This window comes from Primulina eburnea, chromosome 8 (genome assembly GCF_022965805.1).
Source record: "Primulina eburnea isolate SZY01 chromosome 8, ASM2296580v1, whole genome shotgun sequence".
Taxonomy (NCBI): domain Eukaryota; kingdom Viridiplantae; phylum Streptophyta; class Magnoliopsida; order Lamiales; family Gesneriaceae; genus Primulina; species Primulina eburnea.
Window position 1 is genome coordinate 4,301,820 of NC_133108.1, and position 20,621 is coordinate 4,322,440.

General features: G+C 33.9%; 1 protein-coding gene across 9 annotated transcripts; it reads right to left on the reverse strand.

Annotated features, from left to right (window-relative positions):
- Positions 1 to 2,876: 2,876 nt before the first annotated feature.
- LOC140838559 (probable serine/threonine-protein kinase SIS8) lies at positions 2,877 to 15,848 on the reverse strand. Of its 9 annotated transcripts, none has more exons than XM_073204961.1 (17): positions 15,631 to 15,847; positions 13,673 to 14,061; positions 12,118 to 12,321; positions 11,290 to 11,481; positions 10,899 to 11,158; positions 10,642 to 10,758; positions 10,423 to 10,500; positions 9,426 to 9,521; positions 7,831 to 7,917; positions 7,424 to 7,541; positions 5,780 to 6,071; positions 5,245 to 5,368; positions 5,129 to 5,148; positions 4,478 to 4,634; positions 3,440 to 3,728; positions 3,269 to 3,341; positions 2,877 to 3,164 (listed from the first exon to the last, which is right to left on the reverse strand). In XM_073204961.1, exons 2-17 carry the CDS (start codon positions 13,919 to 13,921, stop codon positions 3,082 to 3,084), a joined length of 2,439 nt encoding a protein of 812 aa, XP_073061062.1. In that variant the 5' UTR covers positions 13,922 to 14,061; positions 15,631 to 15,847; the 3' UTR covers positions 2,877 to 3,081. The 9 variants fall into 9 exon arrangements, 7 of the variants coding, with proteins under 7 accessions (XP_073061062.1, XP_073061059.1, XP_073061061.1 ...); XM_073204958.1 differs by having other exon boundaries at positions 10,423 to 10,512; XM_073204960.1 differs by having other exon boundaries at positions 10,423 to 10,512; positions 15,577 to 15,847.
- Between the last annotated feature and the right edge of the window lie 4,773 nt (positions 15,849 to 20,621).

Genomic DNA, 20,621 nt, shown 5'->3' on the forward strand with positions numbered 1-20,621 from the left:
AAAATAATTAAAAAATTAAAATCATGAATATATATAAGGGTTTTTATTAAAAATAATTTAATTTTTAAAATTAATTTCAAAAATACTTTAAAAAAAAAAGTTTGCAAAACTACCTCAATCCGCGCTTACGAAGCGCGGACGTTGCTCACGTGGCGCAGCGTCCGTGCTTCGTAAGCGCGGACGCTGTAAACGTGGAGCAGCGTCCGTGCTTACGAAGCACGGATGGTGCTTGCAACGGAATTTAGCGACGGACTATATATAGACCCGTCGCTAAAATTGAATCAGCGACGGTTCTAAAATACCGTCGCTAAATATGAATCGGCGACGGTTGCCTTTGCGACGGTTTCAAAACCGTCGCTCATTGACCTTACAGCCAGCATGCAATGTGCGCACTGCGAAAAACCATTTTTGTTGTAGTGAAGATATTGAAAAAAAACAGACAAAAATTAATCACGAAATAAGTTTTTTCAGATACTTTTACTAGGGGTTGGTACGGTACGGGGTATACCGTACTACGGTACCGTATACTGTACCGAAAATATCGGTATAGAATTTTTCCATACCGATACCGATACTGCGGTATATCGAATTTTCAGTATGAAAAAGTTCATACCGGTACCGTACCGACACCGAAAAATTTTGTCAAAATACCGAAAAAATGCCGGTATACCAAAAAATTTTCGCTATACAGACATTTTTTCGGTATACCGAACTTAAATTTTAAAAATAATAATAATAAAAAATTATTTTCGGTATTTCAGTATATACCGAAATACGGAAAAAAAATATTTCGTACCGATACCGATAACGAAAATCCGAAATTTTCGGTATCCTGATTTTTCGGTAAGTTCGGTATTTTTTTCGACACGATATTTCGGTATTTCGGTATTTTTTCCCACCCCTAACTTCTACTATTCAACCTGGTTTTTTCAGTGAGTCAGAGATGACTGACTTTGGTTTGTTTAGGCAGCAGGATTTTCGACAAAGACGGAATGTGAAAATCCTGCTGACTTATAAATTATAGTCTATTTTTTATGAATAATATTAAATGTACCACCAATATATTGTTAGAACGATATTTATAATTATTATATCACAAGATTTTACTATTATATCATAAGATTTTACGGTTATATCGCGAGATTTTGTATTCAATATATCAGCTTAGACAGTCATCCCCGATTCACTGAAAAAACCAGGTTGAATAGTAGAAGTTCCTGAAAAAACTTATTTTGGGATTAATTTTTGTCTGTTTTTTTTTCAATGTCTTCACTACAACAAAAATGGTTTTTCGCAGTGCTGTTAATAATATTATTAGCGTGCAACGTAAGAAATTTCGAACTCTAAACTTAGCGACGGTTTTATCCGTCGCAAAGGTAACCGTCGCCGATTCATATTTAGCGACGGTGTTTTAGAACCGTCGCTGATTCAATTTTAGCGACGGGTCTATATATAGTCCGTCGCTAAATTCCGTCGCAAACACCATCCGTGCTTCGTAAGCACGGACGCTGCTCCACGTTTGCAGCGTCCGCGCTTACGAAGCACGGACGCTGCGCCACGTGAGCAGCGTCCGCGCTTCGTAAGCGCGGATTGAGGTAGTTTTGCAAACGTTTTTTTTAAAAGTATTTTTGAAATTAATTTTAAAAATTAAATTATTTTTAATAAAAACCCATATATATAATTTTGATATTTATTCATCAATTATGTCTACACAAGTATTATTGGGGTAAGTCCGAATAAGAATAAATATTATTTTAAATCACATGAAGTCATGAACTCGCGACTAGTTGTATCACTGAACCAAGAGTCACACAAGTATTATATTATGTATTCCCGTTGAGATAGCCGAATTCAAGAATTTGAATTTGGAAAATGTAGTTTGACAGAAATCAAGCAAATTGATTATAAAAGAATTTACAAGTATATTTCATTATTGGAAGTTGTGAAAGTTAGCTTAAGTACAAATCAAGTGAGGAAAGCGAAACTGCCTGTTTTAGTGAAAGACTTCACAAAACTGATAGCTGCTAAAAATGGATCAGTGAAAATTTGATCTTTGAAATTTTTAATTTCCATTATATGAACAAGAGTTGTATCATCGATACATCGACATTGTTTGAACGTCGATCGGTGTTATAATGAGTTCATAATTATTTATTTAGTAAATGTAGAATATACGAATTAAATAATAAATTAGTAATGGTGACTAGTATACACAAGATTCTGATCATGGACATGGTTAGACCATTAAAAAAGAAGGAAGATTTGTTCGTAGGGATTAATAATAAGGATTATTTCCGTTTAAAATTCGGAATAGTGAGGACCAACGTTTTATACATAAAGATAAACTATTTTAAAATACCCCATATGAATGGTTTAAATCTGAACGTTAAAATGAGTGTGAGGAAACGATACTCTAACAATGTTGAAGCCCACAGAGCCTGGAGCTACCCAGCTAACGAACATGTGTTTGGATTGGGGTGACCGCTACTGTACAAGTCTGAACCCCCAACTGCACCTTCTGGGTACATGGACTTCAGCCCTTGAGAGTGGTTTTAACTAATCGTATTAGTCATCAATACCCTTGTTGGCTTCTGAAAGACCGGGGTTTGTGAGACTCGGCAGCAGGGTTGTTTTGGGCTCAGGAAACGCTTCATTCACGGCCATTTCACAGTGCCTGCGAAAGATTTCAGATCTAAGGGAATTGACGAGCAGTTGAAAATAGACTGTTATCCTGTATCGGGGAATGGTTTGAGCACCCAGCTGAGGAATAGGTGCCGGATTCTTATGAATAGAAACTGACTCGAAATAGAACGAACTTTTTTTAGTCTCTGCACCTGCATTATTTTGTTTTTCTTATACATGTAGAACAGCTCAAGTAAGAAATGTTGTATTACAATTTCAACAATTGTCACTGTTCAAATATGGGACGACACTTGACAAGTTGAAAACTTGATGATTTGATGGCACAAAAAACAAAAAAAAAAAAAAATTAGATGCTGAAATTGACACACGAGTTTACAAATGAGCCGGAATGATTAAAAAACCTCAACTCTTGTATTTTTATACAACAAACATGCTGCATTAGCTAAGTGCTAGTTCGCAGTCTAGCAGACGGACAAGTATTTCCTCACAACTTGGTCGTAAATGCGGTTCTGCCCAACAATCTGAGAGAGAGAAAGATACGGTTGTTATCAGATATTATGTTTGAGTGTCCTGACCAAAAAGAGAACAAGTGAAGTTTTTGTAGGTCTTCAAGATAACTAGGTACCTGCAATTAGCCTGCCCAGGGGCCCTTCAGGTATCTCCAATCTTGATCCCTCATGTGCAACGGCATAAACAACCTGAAGAGGGAATGAGCTATGTTGAGATCCAAGGAAAACATCGACAAATAGATGAGACTGGTAAGGGCAAGAAAAAATGAAAGGAAATTCCAGCGTACCCGCTCGGGTGGAATTCGATCCCAAGGTCTATTAAGAGTGCATAGTTCCCACATTATCATTCCGAGGCTAAAAATGTCGCATTTCTCTGTGAAGGGTTCATTCCGAATAAGTTCAGGAGCCATCCACTCTGGTGTCCCAGCCGATGAGGAGTCTTTCATGGGAGCATCGGTCATGACCTTTGAGAGCCCAAAGTCGCAGATCTTAACCGTCCAGTGCTTGTTCACTAGGCAGTTGGCACTTTTAAGATCACGGTGGATTATCTTCATGCGATGTATGCACATCATCCCTCTGAGTGGCAACAGTAGGCAAGAAAATGAGACTGCAGACGAAATTTATTTAATACTTCAATAAGAAAAATGAAAAAGGGATAGGATTACAAGATGGATCCTTGCTTCCCTCCCCCCAATTCAATTCCTCAGTTCATCCTTGACTACATCTTCCTCTTCTACTCCCCAAAATTCAGATTGTAGTAATAAAGAAATTCTGTACACCTTCACATTTACCTGACAATGCGATAACTCGATTGCCATGCCTGACAACTTAATGTTTGTCTAATGAGCCAAATACCATCGAGAGAATATTTCCAAAACAAAAAAATAACACGTCAAAGAATCACCAGCTTTGGTAGCTTTACTAACCCATCATGTCAGTAAGACAGCCGAGTTAGCAGCAATCTGTCAGACTAATTTCACTGCATTACTTAAAAGTTCATGGAACGCTTTAATTCTAAAAGCTAATTCTGCATGGTAGGAAAGGCAGGACAAGAACTAAGCTAAAAGAAACAGTATTAGACCTCAGTCAGAGTAAGATCAAAGTAAAGCATTAGCCATAAAAGATGTTTGATACCCACACAGGTAAGAATCTATTAGACTAGTTAACTGTAATTGAGTTTGAACTTTAATTCTAACAATAGATAAGATCCCAGATCCTTAGCACAGAGTATACAGCTTCAGTAAAACAACCATATGAATGACTTAATTAAGAACAACAATCTTTCAACCAATCAAATTAGGCATGCATCAAAGAGTTTAAGTAACCTGCATATGTCGCGCAGCATCTTGATTCTCCTCCGCCAGCTCAATTTCTTCTTCTGACCGCTTAGGTGAATCAAATAGTATAGTGATCCCATCTCCATGTATTCAGTGACCATAGACAACCGTGGAGGTTTTGTGCATGCGCCAATAAATAATATGACTGCACCAAAAACATCCTGTTATACTATAAACCTAAATCTCAAGATATAGTAAACTCAACTTTTTAATACATACGCCATATGTTTGAATAGACAACAACTATATGTTTTCATCAAGCTGTTGATTCCACATTCACCACACTGTGGTCACCAAAGCTGAACACTTTATGGAGAGACTAATATGATTTGGGAGAACCTTATACTAGGGATCACTGTTTCATACAAGGGCTTACAGTTCTATTTTTACGTTAATTTCAAAATACCTTGAGTAAGTCTTATATGCCTACTTGAACAGTCTACTCACGAGAAGTCCTAATTATTAGAATCATCACCTCTTTGACACAATATAACACATGCAAGATGCTTTTCTTTCCTGATTTATAGCCATAATCACGTTCTGTGCATCCTATTCGATGTATTTCCTCTAAAATCGAGTTGAGATTCAAGTAAAAGTAGCACGGAGAACTGCTAAAAAAAAGTGGGCGAAGAGAAGTACCATTTGGATGCCGAAGGCGACTGCAGCCAAAAAACAGACAAAAATAGTTGAGTTGCAATGCTGTATCAGAAAAAGAGGGGAAAAAAACAATACCAGCGAAGGAACACATACCATACCTGAGGATGGATATTTCATTGCAAAAATCTTCCATGTTTTCTGCAGTGAGATCTTGCTCCAAAAACACTTTAATAGCAACTTCAGTTCCATTCCAAACACCACGAAAAACTTCGCCAAAGAACCCTGGAATTGTATCCACATAAGGAAAAACAAGAGCATGCGTATATACTCAGACAAGTAGTATGTTATTACTAAAGTCTAAATGGCAAAAATTGATAACTTTTAGTAGGAAACAAAGCATGGCATATCAGGGAGATTTAACCTAGTCATGAATGAGCCAATTCTCACACTCATATCTTCTTTCTCCGCATGGAAAAGGAAACTTATAATTTTCAGGGAAAAAACACAAAATTGCAGTAATCAATTAGATAATATTCGTGTTTCAGAAAAAAAAAAATAACACCACCATACTGTCTAGTTCCAGATTAGAAAATTAGAGGCCTGTCACATTGGGGGTCAAGCTCTTTGTTCTGTCGCTAATTTTCAGCTTTATGAATGAATAGCAGTACTGTTATCCAGAATGACAGTGCTCACCGATTCCAACTCGAGTGCCTACAGTTAACTCTGAGAAATCAATATTCCACTCTTCAAATGGTAGCAGAGGCTTATTCTGGAAGACAGGTAAATCCAGAACTCTGTTCCAGGTTGAAACCATTTCTTCATTTACCCTATCAGTTGCACTCCTTTCTGAAGTATGACTAGTAAACTCATGCGGAGATGAAGGTAATGACATTGCCTTATGAGAACTGAGCTGTCTCAGAGGAGCATACAAGGAAGACCCTCTGTCAGACACTTTGGCACGATCATCAAGGCAGATGTCTGTAACCTGGAGATTGTATAAAACCACTGAAACACAAACCAAGGTTTCGAACATGAAACGTTGATGACAGATGCAATGAAAAATGAGAAAGATTAGCTTGCATTTAGATTGCCTAGATTACCAGATCCTACCACAGGGACAAGAAACAAATATGTAAAACAAATAAGAGTATAATACTCAACAACTAAATGCAAGTTCCAATTTTTAATGTTGTCTGTTGAGTCGTACAATCAAAATGAATGCCTATACTTCACGGAATTATAAAACAAGGGGGTGATTGATATAGGAAAATATAAGTTCTTATTGGATAAACCACCTATAGAATCCCATTAAAAAAAACAGTAAAATCAGCCTTTCCGTTGCACTAGATTTTTTTCATCAGAAAAAGAAAACAAACAGTGTAGGAGTTGATCTAGATGTGAGGAATCCATCTCCAGCCAATCCCATGTAACCTAACATGCACAACAGAGGTTATTTGAAAGACGGGGATTGCTTTTCAAAATAATAAATCTACATAGAAAAAAGAAATGAAAATAAATTGAAAGGCTGCTGAAAAGAGAAAATCAGGTATGTTTGTTTATGTTTCTGGGAAATATTTTTAACTTCGTGGAAACAAGCAAATCCACCCAAATTGTTTTATTATTCTTTTTCCAAAATACATTTTCAACCAACTTATATGTACTCCTACATAATCATTGCTTTATATTCATCTTTTAATGACTCCCATAAACAATTCTATTATCATATCATATTCTAAGACACGCTTAAGTTTTCTAAATTTTAAAATAATCACTTAATAATCATGAAACTATATAATCCAACACATTGACAAAAATGCCTCATCCTGAAAGCATACCCAAACCATCGCATTTCCCAATTCATTTCCTAAAAATACATTTCAGAAAATGTTTTTCGAAAATATAATTTTCAGATTACGAATTACATAATTAAGTGTACCATAGCAAAAGCTGAAAATCTCATCTTCAAAAACACAACGATGAAGAAAAATATGAAAGCAACGTATATGAATTAGTGATGAAAATTTATGACAATCACTTATTTATAGAGACATTAAGACCCTGGTTCATTTTGGGAAAAATAAAACTAACACCAAAAACGGACTAACATGATCACAAACTTGGTCCCAAGTTTAGCAGAAAATTACGAATTTCAAAGAAGCCAAGTAATACAAACTAGGATCTAGTACTATTTGTGTTCTAAAACTGAGTAGTCACGCAATCAGCTACAGAAGCTATGCATAAAGAAAAACGTCCTTAAAACATGTTTACCCATAAACTTTATCACAAACCATGTAGCAAGATGCAATAGAAACAACTATTCAGGTTAAGAGAGTATACATCTTTTGATTGACTTTCGTTATGTTGGTCATTGGAATCCAATGAACATGAGGTACTTTCACCTCCTTCCCTCAAAAGACGATTTTGCTTCAGTGATTCATTCATTGCTCGCACAGCCCTAAAGTCATTAGCAAGATAATTACGTAAGGTAACAAGAGAGAACGGAACAGAATAAGCTGATTGAATAGATTAAACAGGCTTTAACTATCTCTGTACTTCTTTGCATCAATAAAGGGTGACTTGCAGGAGAACATAACAAAATTAACACTAGCGCTGCTCTTTTTAAAAATTTGAACCATACTTCTAATAATGGCCAAATTGCTCAAGTAATTTATCAGACAAGCTTTTCACACAATAGAGACATTTAATATTAAAAAGGTAGCTTAAATTTATGAAAGAATATTAACCTTACTATGTCATCGCCAATTTCTGGGGTCATGCTTATGCTTCTTCTTCTTATCCTACGCGTCTCTAACATTGAAGCGCCTTCTGACCTACAGGAACATTACACATAAAGATCAAAAACTTCAAATGAAAAACAATTACTCCCTTCGACCCAATTATATAGGTTTCATTTCTTTTTTCGGCTGTCCCAAATATATATTTCAGTTTCAATATCTAGTAACATTTTTTCTTATTTTTTACTAATACACCCCTATCAATTAAGTATTGGAAAACGTGCAATTATTTTTTGAATGAATTAAATAAACATAAAATAGGAAGCTTGTTTGTAGCATTTGTTTTTCTAATTATTTTCTTAATCTGCGTAGAAAAGCAAACAAGCCTATATATTTGGGTTGAAGAGAGTGAAAGATAAACTCGTATTCGGGAGTTCAAAAATTGAACAATCTTGGATTAAAAACTTAAGTAAAGTGTTGAATAAGGAATTCCGCACAGCGAATTTTCCTAAATTTGGTTTAGTGATTCAAAACAAGTTGAATGGGTAGAACCAGTCAACCTAAAATAACATTCAATCAGAAATCTTCCGCGCATAGCGACCTACTTAATGTAAAGATTCCGCGCCATTCCAAAATGAAAATTTAGATGTTGCTACCAACAAATTTATATGAGTAGTATGCAAAAATCAACAAATAGTATAAGTTACCAAAAATTCTTTAAAACAATTTCAATAAATTTTTTTATCCAAAGAATCCACGTAACTTCCATTTAACTTATAAACGCTTTATCAAATGTTTCCACACTACATAAAACGAAGTTAAAATTATATAGTTCTTTCCTATATTGTCCTAACTTAATTGTTAAAAAAACTATGAAAATATTTTACTTTCTGACACATGCATCTATTCCATAATTGTAATACATTAATTAATTAAATATGATTTTTTTTCATAAACGGTTTTCTTTAACATGTTTTTTAGTGTACATTTCTGCACAAGCGAAATTTTATTTTTCTTACACTTAAAAAAATCAACTGATATAAATTCAAATTAACTAAAAACTATTTAATTAAAATTTTTATACATGAAATTGATAAATTAAAGTTTACCACGAAAACAATAAAAATGATAATTCCTTTTTTGTCAAACATTTATACAAATATAGGAAAATGTTAAATTTTCAACATTTTCTTTTTGATATTCGGGGAGGGGATTTACAGCTTGAACTCGAGATTGTCCAAAATTAGGACATTGTTAAGTGTTAAGTGCCACTAGTCATCGTTAATTATTTAAAAATATATTTGAATTAGTTAGCTTGTGCTATTTAATTGTTTCAAATCACGTAATGAAGGACGTTTAGGAAAAAATTCATTATTTTGATATTTGGGCTTTCAGTAAGAAAAATGGAAGAAATAGTTTCAAAACAGACTCCACTGGTGTTCTTTCGATATGAAAACTTTGTTGATGATTTTTTTAAAAAAATTATCCATTTAAATAGTTTAAACCACTGTTTGCTTAATACTTTTTCCATATTAATGGACATAAAATATGAAAATAAATGTATGTCAGCTAAAAATGAAAATAATAATAATAATAATAAGTACCTTGACGCAGTGATGTCATCCGAGTAGTCTCTAAACGATTTGTTATCTCCACTAAGCATTGATCGGCCCCGTGATGGAAGTGAAGGATGCTCTGGGCTGTAAACTTGAAACATTATAGAAGTGTACACCAATTGTGATATTCAACTTTAGTTCGTGGGAATTGTTTAAAAAAATTATAAGAATAGAAAAAATAAACTTTTACCATATTGATAGAGTATATCAAGGCATGCAAGCGCACTTTGTCAGGTAAATTCCGAACAATACAAATATCATATATTTGTAATTGTTTTGTTGCCAAAAATTTAAAAATATTAAGCTTAAATATAGTAAAACTGTGGACTTGTTGCACCAGGAATATAAGACAATGACACTACCCATTTTGGTCTACAATCACATTAATTCATGGTTGCCCATGGAACATTACTCACAGAACTTCTCACCTCTGACAGTGGAGTATATGGCTCCCCAAATCTTGGACCTAAGACATCGTATAAGTAGTTGGATTAAAGAGACTTGGTATCAATTGAGTTATACTATGAGGGATGTGATTGCAGGCCCAAAAGAGCTAGTGTCATGAGCTTTACAATAAAAGGCACTCAATTGATATTAAATCTCTTTACCCACAAAACTCCCCATTCATGAGAATGGAGTACATGTCTTCCAAAGTCTCGAACTCAATACCTCGTCCAGGCCATAAGTATTTGAATTAAAGAGATTCAGTACCAATTGAGCTACTATCATGAGGGATGTGATTACAGCCCAAAAAAGATAGTGTTACAAGGAAACAAAAATATGACCATTTTATCATTAAAAAAAACATGTGTCAAGGGACACATGATCATTGACTTTTGCAAGCTAAAAATATTAATGGAAAAAAACAGATAAGAGTATCTACATAACATCTTTCAGAGCTATAAAAGTTTAGAAGAAGAAAGTTCAGAATTAGATTATGTAGTGGGTGATGTGACAAAATTCATGAGTTTCCAAAAACACAAACCTTGAACTAGCAGTCCTTTGTTCTGTAGCGACCTTTCTTCGGCTCCTTCGCCAGAATGTAGCAGCAATGTTTGGTTCACTGTGTGACACACTGAAACAATAACATTAATCCAATAAAAACAACTCTCCTGCATCTCAAGAGACAAGAGACATTTTGCATATGAGAAACAGGAACACTTCAAATGCAAAAACAGGAGGAGAAATTGAGCAAGTATAATACCTCAGCTTTCTATCAATCGAGTTTGACCGCAACATGATATTTCTTAATGAGGGTCCTGCTGCATTTGAAGACGACTCTAGTCTACGCTGATAGAGCAGACCGTCATCCTTCTCAGCACTGCATAGGCCAAAAAAATTTCAGTATTATTCAAAGAAGATGCCAATCAAATATTGATGCATTGTCTTCTCCAAAGATGACTAAAGAAGCCATAATAGATATTGTGGTATGCAAGTTTAAAAATAAGTTTTCCTCCTAACCTTTCAGTGTCAACTTTCTCTGGAACCCCATAGAGAGGGCTGTTTGGTTCCATAGGGGAATCACAAGAATCATTTTCTGCTGAATCACTCTCCCCGGCAGCAGATATATGAGTCATAAAGATAGCCTTGGTTGATCGTGGAATCAGTTGGCCAGGAAACCGCATTAGATCAACAAGCAATTCCACAGAATTCAATACAACTAAGACAGACATATGCCTGTATGAGTCCACACAATCAGAAACTCCTTCTGTAGGTAAACCCTAGCAAGACAAACCCAAGAAAAGTGTATGAGCTAAAGAGAGAAAATTAAAGCTTTCAAAGTTCTTCTCGATGATAAGAAAAACTGGAAAATTGAGCAAAAGAAGTAAAGCATTTCTGGTCAAAATCTAACCACCACAAGCCGGCTTTCAAGTCCTACAGCATCCGCGAGAAATTTAAATAATATTGCTCGAGGTCTGCATGAACCATGCTTTATGTGCCCAAGCATCTGCACCCCGCGATTCTCAGACAAATATGAAGTATCGTCAACAGCAGCTTTCTTGGGACTTAGTTCGGAATTTGGCCTTTTGTAAAAATCAGACACCTAGTAAGGAAATTATATGGGAGCACCACATCATCGTTTTCTATAGTCGTTGAACTCAACATCATTTTTGCTCATCAAAAAAAAATGAAGGACCAAATTTCAATAACATGGTGATGAAAACTGAAATTAACTGAACGTGGACTCGGTAAAAACCAGTCACTATGTACTCCAATCCGCTCTTTAGTGTCTTTCAATCCCTAAGCCCAATATGTATTGCGTGTGTGACAAGAGCAAGTTACATAACATAACATCATATGATATACTTGAAAGGTAATTTATTCTACAAGCAAAAAAAGACATTGTTTTTTAGCAACTACAAAAAGGGCAAAGATGAATTTCTGGGAAGAGTTGGTCGAACAGATTCACTACACAAAAGGATAGGACAAATAGGGCAGAACCTCAGAGTGGTCATGGTAAACTAAAAAGCCATATCCAAGGACCAAGCATGAGCCTCAATGAAAGGGATATGACTTCAAAGAATTCAGTTTTCAAACAAAACAATTTCTTCAACTATGAAATATATTGTATCTTTACTCAGAACTTCAAACACAAGGGCAAGGGCATATAAAAAAAATTTCAACAAATTCCTGATGGAGGTGCATGAAATATTTTTAAAGAAGAAGACTATGTACTCACCAAGCCAGCAATCTTTTTTATCATAGCAGCAGGATTTCTGTTTAAACCCTTAACCACAGACACAATATACTGCTTTAGCATTGAAAGTTTCTTGTCTTTCTCAGCATCCACAAGAATCACCTCAGCTCTCAGTCCCTCATGCTCCAACCCACGAAGCTCCTCCAAGGTAGGTATATCTTCATAAAGTTCCTTAAGCTTTTTCTCCTGTTGATGAAAACATTAATAAAAACAGTCACTGATATTGGAAAGGAAGATGCAAGCAATTCACCAGAAAACATAATGCAAAAATTGCAGGTGGAAAGCATGTAGACCTCTTCATACTGGTCAAATTATTTCTGGTTATGATAACGAAAGGGAACTTTTCCCGGGTTAAGAGGCAACAAAATTGTGATACTTCAGCTAAACAACAGTAGAAGATATGTGCACACTAGTGCAAGATGTAAATGTCATCATACTTTAAAAAATCCCATCCCAGCATTGCTCACCAAAAAATTTACTTCTAAACCTACAAGTTATTATGCATTTAAAATGTGTGCTTTTACATGAAAAAAGTGGAAATGGAAACATAAACACTGGAAAAATCAAATAAGAAATAGAAAGAAAAAGTATAACTATGACCCACAATCCATGCAAAAATCACCTTAAATAAAAAAGAGGACCATGATCACATATGCTAATATGCTATACAAGAATCACTAAATTATGGGGCTTCAACTAACTTTACTTAGTAATAATATATATAATGTTAAAACATAAAACTAATCTGCAAGCTTAAGCTTTTGAGGCAAGTTGTTTCAACATGGTATATGGTACCAAAAACACCCACAATTTTCTTGAGTTAGTGTTGGATACCTTTGTCGCCTAATGTCCAACCAACTTGCATGCATAGCAATAGCATAGGCTTAGGATACTAATTCCAAGCGCATACACGTATGGAGCATATTAAAGAACAAAAATATTGACCATCCCGCCTCCCTCAAAGTCAAGCTTTTGGGATTAACATGTTTCTACATATATATAGGGAAAAAGTTCAAGTCGAGAGTGCATTCCCGTCTCCTTGATCAGCTTGTTGGGAGTCCACTGATGGCCCATCCATGTGAGGAAAAATAAATTAAAAATCAAAACCCACCCCTACAAGAGATATTTTGTGAATTCATGCTTTTGTAAAATTTGTTTTATATTAGACCAAATTTATCTTGAACAAATTGACTCATTAACCTATTCATACCTAGCATGCCTCACGGTACTTGGTACGAAAATATATCCACATGAGAAACTCTGTTTTCAAATCAAAAAAGGAAAACCCATCTAAATATCCAAAAAAAAATGAAGTTTCAAAGTTCTTCCACCAAAAAGTGATATAATTTGGATATCTCTAGTATATTCAAGGACTAATAAGACCTCTACCCCTTTACAACAGTGTAAGTAACAACTAACAACATTTAGCTCAAACAGGTGTTAACCAGCAAGTGAGGAGCATTTATTCATGAATGGAAATTCCTTAAACTAGAAAAAAATATGCATGGAAACCTATGCGATAAGTCTTGGTGCTCACAGGGACAACAGAGTAGAAACCATTTGGGAGGGGCTCGGAAAGCATTCCTGTGCTCCACAGGATTTGTGATGCCGTTTTATATGACAATCTATCATAGTTGTCTTTTTCAACTAATTCTTTATCCCTCGTAGTTTCTTTAACGGAGTCCAAAGATACAGATCCAAAATTGTCAACAAAATCCGTAGGCCACCATTCAGTACTGAAAACCCTCTGCCCTGAAGATTCTGCATCATCTCGTGAATCCTCCATGATAGTATATTCTCAAAGCGCATGACCATTTCAATCTCGCTTTCAACCCATCAAAAAACTAATAGGTGCACCATTTAATAAAGAAACAGTCATTGATGTACAAAATTTCTTCAAGCTACCCTCTGCTGCACTCATACGACCTGAAATTTGGAAGGAGATTTAAATTTGAATGAAAAAGTATGTCCACCACTAAATCAGTACTAAATCATTTTAGGATCAAAGTCACCAATAAAATTATAGGGAGTAACTATTGCATGACAACAGAAATACAAATTTCAGGCGTACCCATAGGGAACCCAGTTACCTAAATGCAAAAACGTGGAACTGGATGAAATCTTTAAAACCAAATTTGAAGATTATGGCGCCAAGAAACATCAGCCATCCCCACTCCAGACAAAAAATGTAAAGCCATAAGTGAAAGCCTGATTTCATTGAAACCAAGTTTCAAATGAAAATTGAACCCTACAAGTTTTGATGTATTTACATCTTGCCTTATGGCGAAGAGATATTAATTGCCACATCTTTACATTTAAGCATGGGTTCTCTTGGACAGGAAATTGCTCTTTTGAAGAATGCAAGTATTGTGAAATCTTAAGGAAGCAATAGAAGCATTCGATAGTTGTGGTGTGAATGTGAATCTAAAAAAAAAAAAGACTCCAAAGTGTCTTCAAATTCAAGAAGCACATGAGGATTGTTATCGTCAATGCTCTTCCAAAATAAGTATTGGTCTTTGTATTGTGAGTTGAAAAAATGACCTTATAAATACGCTGGGTAAATTAATTTTTTTTCACTCCTCAACCTTAATTAGTAATCCACGCACGAAGTACTCAACAACAAACATATATTTTGGTATTTACCCATGCCTACAATGTTATTCTTTGGTGCCACTCACAATGCAAGAGAATGCAACTACTGATATAAGAAACACAATCATAGGCAAAACATATTCAATAGCAAGCATACAACGTAATTACACTAACAACGCCACTCGAGATTTCTGTCAATATAGGACTTAAAATCTTTCAGCAAACTTTTTTAGTCAAGCAGCATACATAAGCATATGTTTTCGGATGTGCCCTTCAGTAAAATAGGTGATCCATAGAGAAAAAGTAGATCCCAATTCCCAACGTACTAGTGCTGCCAGCTCAATAGTTCCAGCAAATCGCTGTTCCAATTGACAAAAAAAGGTCATCGAATACCACCACATGCAACCAATTACAGTCAAACACATTCAGGACTAAATTTGTTTCCATTCAACTGGAGAAAGTACACATTGAAGTACACAAGTCTACTCTAAGTCATTTAATCGAACCCCCGAAAAATCAAATTTATCGGGTAACCATAAAACTAAGTAAATGTAGCTGCCGAAGAAACACAAATGAATTCCAACCATGCATCATTTAAATAAATAAAATCACTAGCCAAAATCTCACAAATCGCACATCAGATCTTCAATCACACCAACAACTAGTTCAATATCAACATTCAAATCACTCATCCGCTTTTTCCCCCTATCACGCAATGCTTCAATCACTGCACTTCAGCACAAATCCGGTAATAACAATTCTACAAACAAATCCGCAAAAAAATGGAAGGAAACAAAAAAAAAAAAGCAAATTCAAACTAAACACACAGAATTTAAAAACAAAATATACCTCCTCACATAGCAAAAAGCAAACTGGTGAAGGAATCGTGATCGATAAGCTTACCAGAAGCAGATCTCAGCTCCAGTAGCTGAATCAACTCACATTTGAATCCACCCACAATAAACTCAATCCTCTGGATTAAAAATAAAAAAGATTCAGAACTAATGCGAATTTGAAATGCAAATTTTGTAGATACAAACTTGGTATCATGTGATAGAGAATGTAGATGTAAACGAGGTGATTTATACAACGAGAGGGGGAGGCGGGGGATTTATTCTTGTTCGATTATTATTATTATTATTATTATTATTATAAGTATAATTAACATTAGTTAGTGGTATTAAAATCGTCCGGAATTAGATTTTCTCTTTTTTTAAAAAAAAAAAATACAGACGAAGAAAAGGGGTTGGGTTGATACCTGATATTCTCTTTTTTGGAAAATATATATAAGTAAAGGTGCAATATGCAATGCACGATGTACAAAGAATCGGTGTAATAATCTTATAATTAGTAATTATTTATTTTATATATTACAGAAATAAATTTATCGTATGTTTCTATTTTTTATGCGTTATGAGCAAACTCAAAAATAGTTATGATGACAAAGAAAAATTGAACATATGACGTCTTAATTTGAGCTACTCACATCCTACCATCCAATCAATCCTGAGATATGAGGGGATTTATCATTATTTGATTGAATTAGCTCCAAATTTAATATTTAGATTTTGTTTAAAGTTTTTGTTTTGGAAAAAAAAACTTTAAACAAAATCTAAATATTAAATTTGGAGCTAATTCAATCAAATAATGATAAATCCCCTCATATCTCAGGATTGGAAAAAAAAAAGGTTGATCTACAATATAATGAAAGATGAATGCTTCAATTTTGTCTCCTTTTTCTAATCAAATTATAAAATAATACGAAAATTCAATATCAAAAAGTTTGTAAACAACGCAAAACATGATAATTTGTTTTGCCACATTAATTAATTATTGATTAGTATTAAGACAAGTATTTGATCAGTTGACTTATTAAAAAAAAAACCGGAGAAAAAGAAAATGAAACCACTGGATTTTCGTTTAATACTGCATGTTTAAATAGTTTTAAAATGGAAACAGCACGACGGCTTAGTCAAATCGCATCTTGTAATAATTAATAAACGAGAATTGTTTTTTATTTATTTATTTATTATTATTAGTGACTCACGTGGTTAGAGCGAAATACGGGTGAGATCTCCGACAGCCAGCTGGCGAAGTGGTGGCTTCCCAACATCCACAGCTTCCTACGCGTGAAACCTTTTGAAAGCCCATTCAATTATGCACGCTTTTAATTGGGCCCCCATAACATACATATAATATAATATATTTATCCCTATTCTCTTCCAATCATAATTATTATATTAGTAAAAGATACACACGTGTTATATGTTGTGTTATTATTATTTTTAATTTGATCGAATAATATTAAACAATTAACAAGAAATTATTTTCAATTTAGAAGAGTTCTTCGATTTAAAAGAAAAGTTTTGTTTAGATTTTTTGCTGTTTAAAACATGGAGAGACTTGATTAAGTTTTTAGTAGGGTAAGAAGAATAATTATATAGTTAAATATTTTGATATTCTCTAAGATAGTTATTCTAAATATCTCACACTTGAGTGTTTCTCATGTGAGACCGTCTCACACTTAATAATATAGTATAGATATTTCATTTTATTTTCTCATTTCTCCTTTCATTTAGTTCGAATAACAAGTCCCTCTCCTTTATTCGATATATTGAAAAGTAATGGTCATGAATTTCGTTGTTATATAACAGATTTCATCGTCATAAAAGAAATATATTTTATTGAATATTAATAGTCACGATTTACACTTTAGAGTGATATCGAGGAAGCGAGACTATTTTGGGATTCTGTAGGACCGAGTGCTTGTCGCTTTACCAAAAGCTATAGCTAGTGGTAATGGTGCAACTCAAATCTTTTAAACTGCACAGTAGCTCAAGCATCACGGTTCGATTACTCTATCAAGTATGTACAATTATTTTACTCAACAGATTCAAAGAACCATAATATAAGAGGCTTTCGTTGGAATCAATTCGGATATAATTATATCGTGCATGCACTACAAGTAATAAAAGGGGAGGTAAATTTGTAGTTTTAATCCATGTATTATGAGATAATCGCATTAACAACTCCTGTACTAAGTTTTTAATCTAAATATTGTGTTCAGTACGAATAAATCGGTCAAAACTCGATTTGAACTCAGTGTTTGCTCGTGAGCTACTCTTAAGTATAGTTTGGTACATGAGATAAAAAAGGGATCGATAAATAATCCTCTCTTATCCTACATTTGTACATTTTTAGAAAGCTGATGGATATAAATATCTCTTTTATGAGATGTGATGATTTAAATCTAATAATAAAAACACCACAAATGACTTAATTGCCCTCAATACATAAAAATCATAAACCCTATTGTTCTCTCATTTTACTTGTAGGTGGAAATTAAAATCAAATAAATATTTTTATTTATTTTTATATATTTAATAATATGATAAATATATAAATATATAAATGAACTTGAGATAATTATATAAATTATTTGTATAAATCTCTGTTGGAACAGTTTATGTTCGTAATCTTGATTTTGATGTTAACAAAACTTGTTATTGTGTTTCTAACATATTTACTCAAGTGTGAAATTGCAAACACAAGAAGCTAGCTGAAACTGAATTTTGCACAAACTGAATTTCTGGCGAGCTTCTGTATTTTGATGATATCTCTCAACTGGATTATCCAAATGACAATCCGCCAATTGGACTGATTAGAAAACTCAATTTGGCACAAATCGTATTTCACGTCAGTTGGGCAAAATCGGATGTTATCATGGTCTAACTGATCGCTCAATTACCAAACTGATCACACAAAAACAGCAATCAGTTGTGTTTGAGCAGCTACCGTATTTTGGTCATATCTCTCAGCTCGGTTATCGAAACGAAGCGATTCAGTATGCGTTGAAAAGATAAGACAAAGATCTACAAATCATTATTATAAGTCAAAGTCTGAATCGAAGCTTACGATGCTGATAAATGACGATGAAGCTACTGGTTCTGCACAAACTGAAATCAGCTAGGCTGATTTCAGCACACCAGCTGAAACTGAACCAGCTGAAGACCAGTTTAACCAGTCCAACTGAACCAGTTGAACTGAACCAGACCAACTGAACCAGTCCGACTGAATGACCAGTTGAGTTGACCAGAGTTGACCAGTTGACCAGAGTTGACCAGTCGGGAAAATGCCCAGCAAGCTGAATTTGACCGTTGCAATCTCGGAAACAGTACAGAAACTTTTCAAACGGTCATATTCTTGTGTCTAACATATATATCAGTGTTGGAGCCTATAATACAACATATTGAAGATCAAACAAGAGCTTTGGAAGGGGATTCAAAGCATGGGCAGTTAGCATGAATAAATCAGCCAGTTGAGAGCACAAGCCCTTGTGTGAGGATACATTTGAGATGTACACTGTAACTGATATATTCCTCACACACAATCACTCACATATATACAAGAGAGTTGAAGTTCAAAGATTAGTTGAGTGAGTCTTGCACAAAGACAATAAATTTGTGTATATAGTCTTTGCATATGAGACATTAAACAATATGCTGATTGTGAGGTGATGCCTACAATCTTGAGTGCTAGGAGTTCTAGTTGGGTTCTGCCCTTCCGGAATGGGTTAGTACAAGTAGTTGTATAAATCAAAGTCTTCTAGTGAATCATTCCTAAGGGAAAGAAGGGGTGACGTAGAAGTTGTTAATCTCCGAACATCCATAAACAAATTCGTGTCTATTTGTTTATTGCATTTACTTATCATTTCCATAGTTTTAAAGAAGCATTGTTGAAGCATTTTATGTGTTCTTCAAATACCAAAATATTGTTTACCAAGTGTTTGATAAAATGCTTCAACTGAAATACTTTTACTCATTCAACTTGCATATATTTTAAATGATTTACAAAATATTTAATCGGTTTCTACGAAGGATTATTTCGAGTATCTTCCGCTTGGTTTTTAACCAAACTCGATTTAATTCATCGGTGTTCAATATTTCAAGAACCGGGCTATTGTAGCTCAACGTTGCTCCCCCTAACCGATCCCAACAATCTCAATAAAATTATTAGTATCACTCGATTAACCTTAAAAATTTATATTTAACTTGATTCACAAAATTAAGGGCTCAATTATCATATTATATAATATATAAAATTAGGTAAAATAAAAATAAATCATGCAAACAATGTCGGCGTATGAACAAATAAGAAATATGAACTCAAACAAAAAATTTGAAATTATAAAATTTATTATGATAAGGTTAATTTTGTCATTACAATCTAATATAAAAATTTAAATACTCTTATTAAAATCATACCAAACATTAAATATAATATCTTACATCTTATTTATCATTAACTTATCCTTAAAATATCAATTTTCTTTATTTTGATAATAATATATAATTTATTGCCTTTACCATCTCATTCAAAACCACCACTAATCGAATAGGAAAAAGAAGCGCAACCGAGTTTCAAATCAATATTATAACATAGTAATAAAATTTCTCCATCACATGTACATTTTTTCCTTATTTATTGAATTACACATCTTCTCAAATTATTTAACAAGTAATCACAAAATATCATGAAAAGCACTAAATCTTATCCACTACCCGATCTTTACAATTTTAAATCTCAATTTAAGTCCAATAATGCCACAATTATTAACTCCAACCCCAACCAAAATCAAACCAAAACCAATATCATGTTGTATGATCTGTTTGGACAAATATTTATAAAACATTTTTATAAAATTATTTTAAAAACATTTTATGAAATTTTTAAATTTTATTTCATAAAATGTTTTAAATTTTGTTTTAAGAATAAATATGTATTTGGATAATTACTCTATAAAAACGTTTTTAAAATTTAAAAATAATATGTTTTGATTTTCATCGTTATTTTTAATTTTAAAATTATTAAAAACATATCTTATTTGTTCTTTA

Excerpts from the sequence above, each read along its gene's own strand:
- LOC140838559 (XM_073204958.1), bottom strand. The coding sequence starts at position 13,921 with ATGGAGGATTCACGAGATGATGCAGAATCTTCAGGGCAGAGGGTTTTC. Across the intron at positions 12,322-13,672 it reads GTTTCTACTCTGTTGTCCCT|GAGAAAAAGCTTAAGGAACT; the intron begins GTGAGCACCAAG and ends TTTCATCAACAG. Across the intron at positions 5,369-5,779 it reads AGGCACTCGAGTTGGAATCG|GGTTCTTTGGCGAAGTTTTT; the intron begins GTGAGCACTGTC and ends ATACAATTCCAG.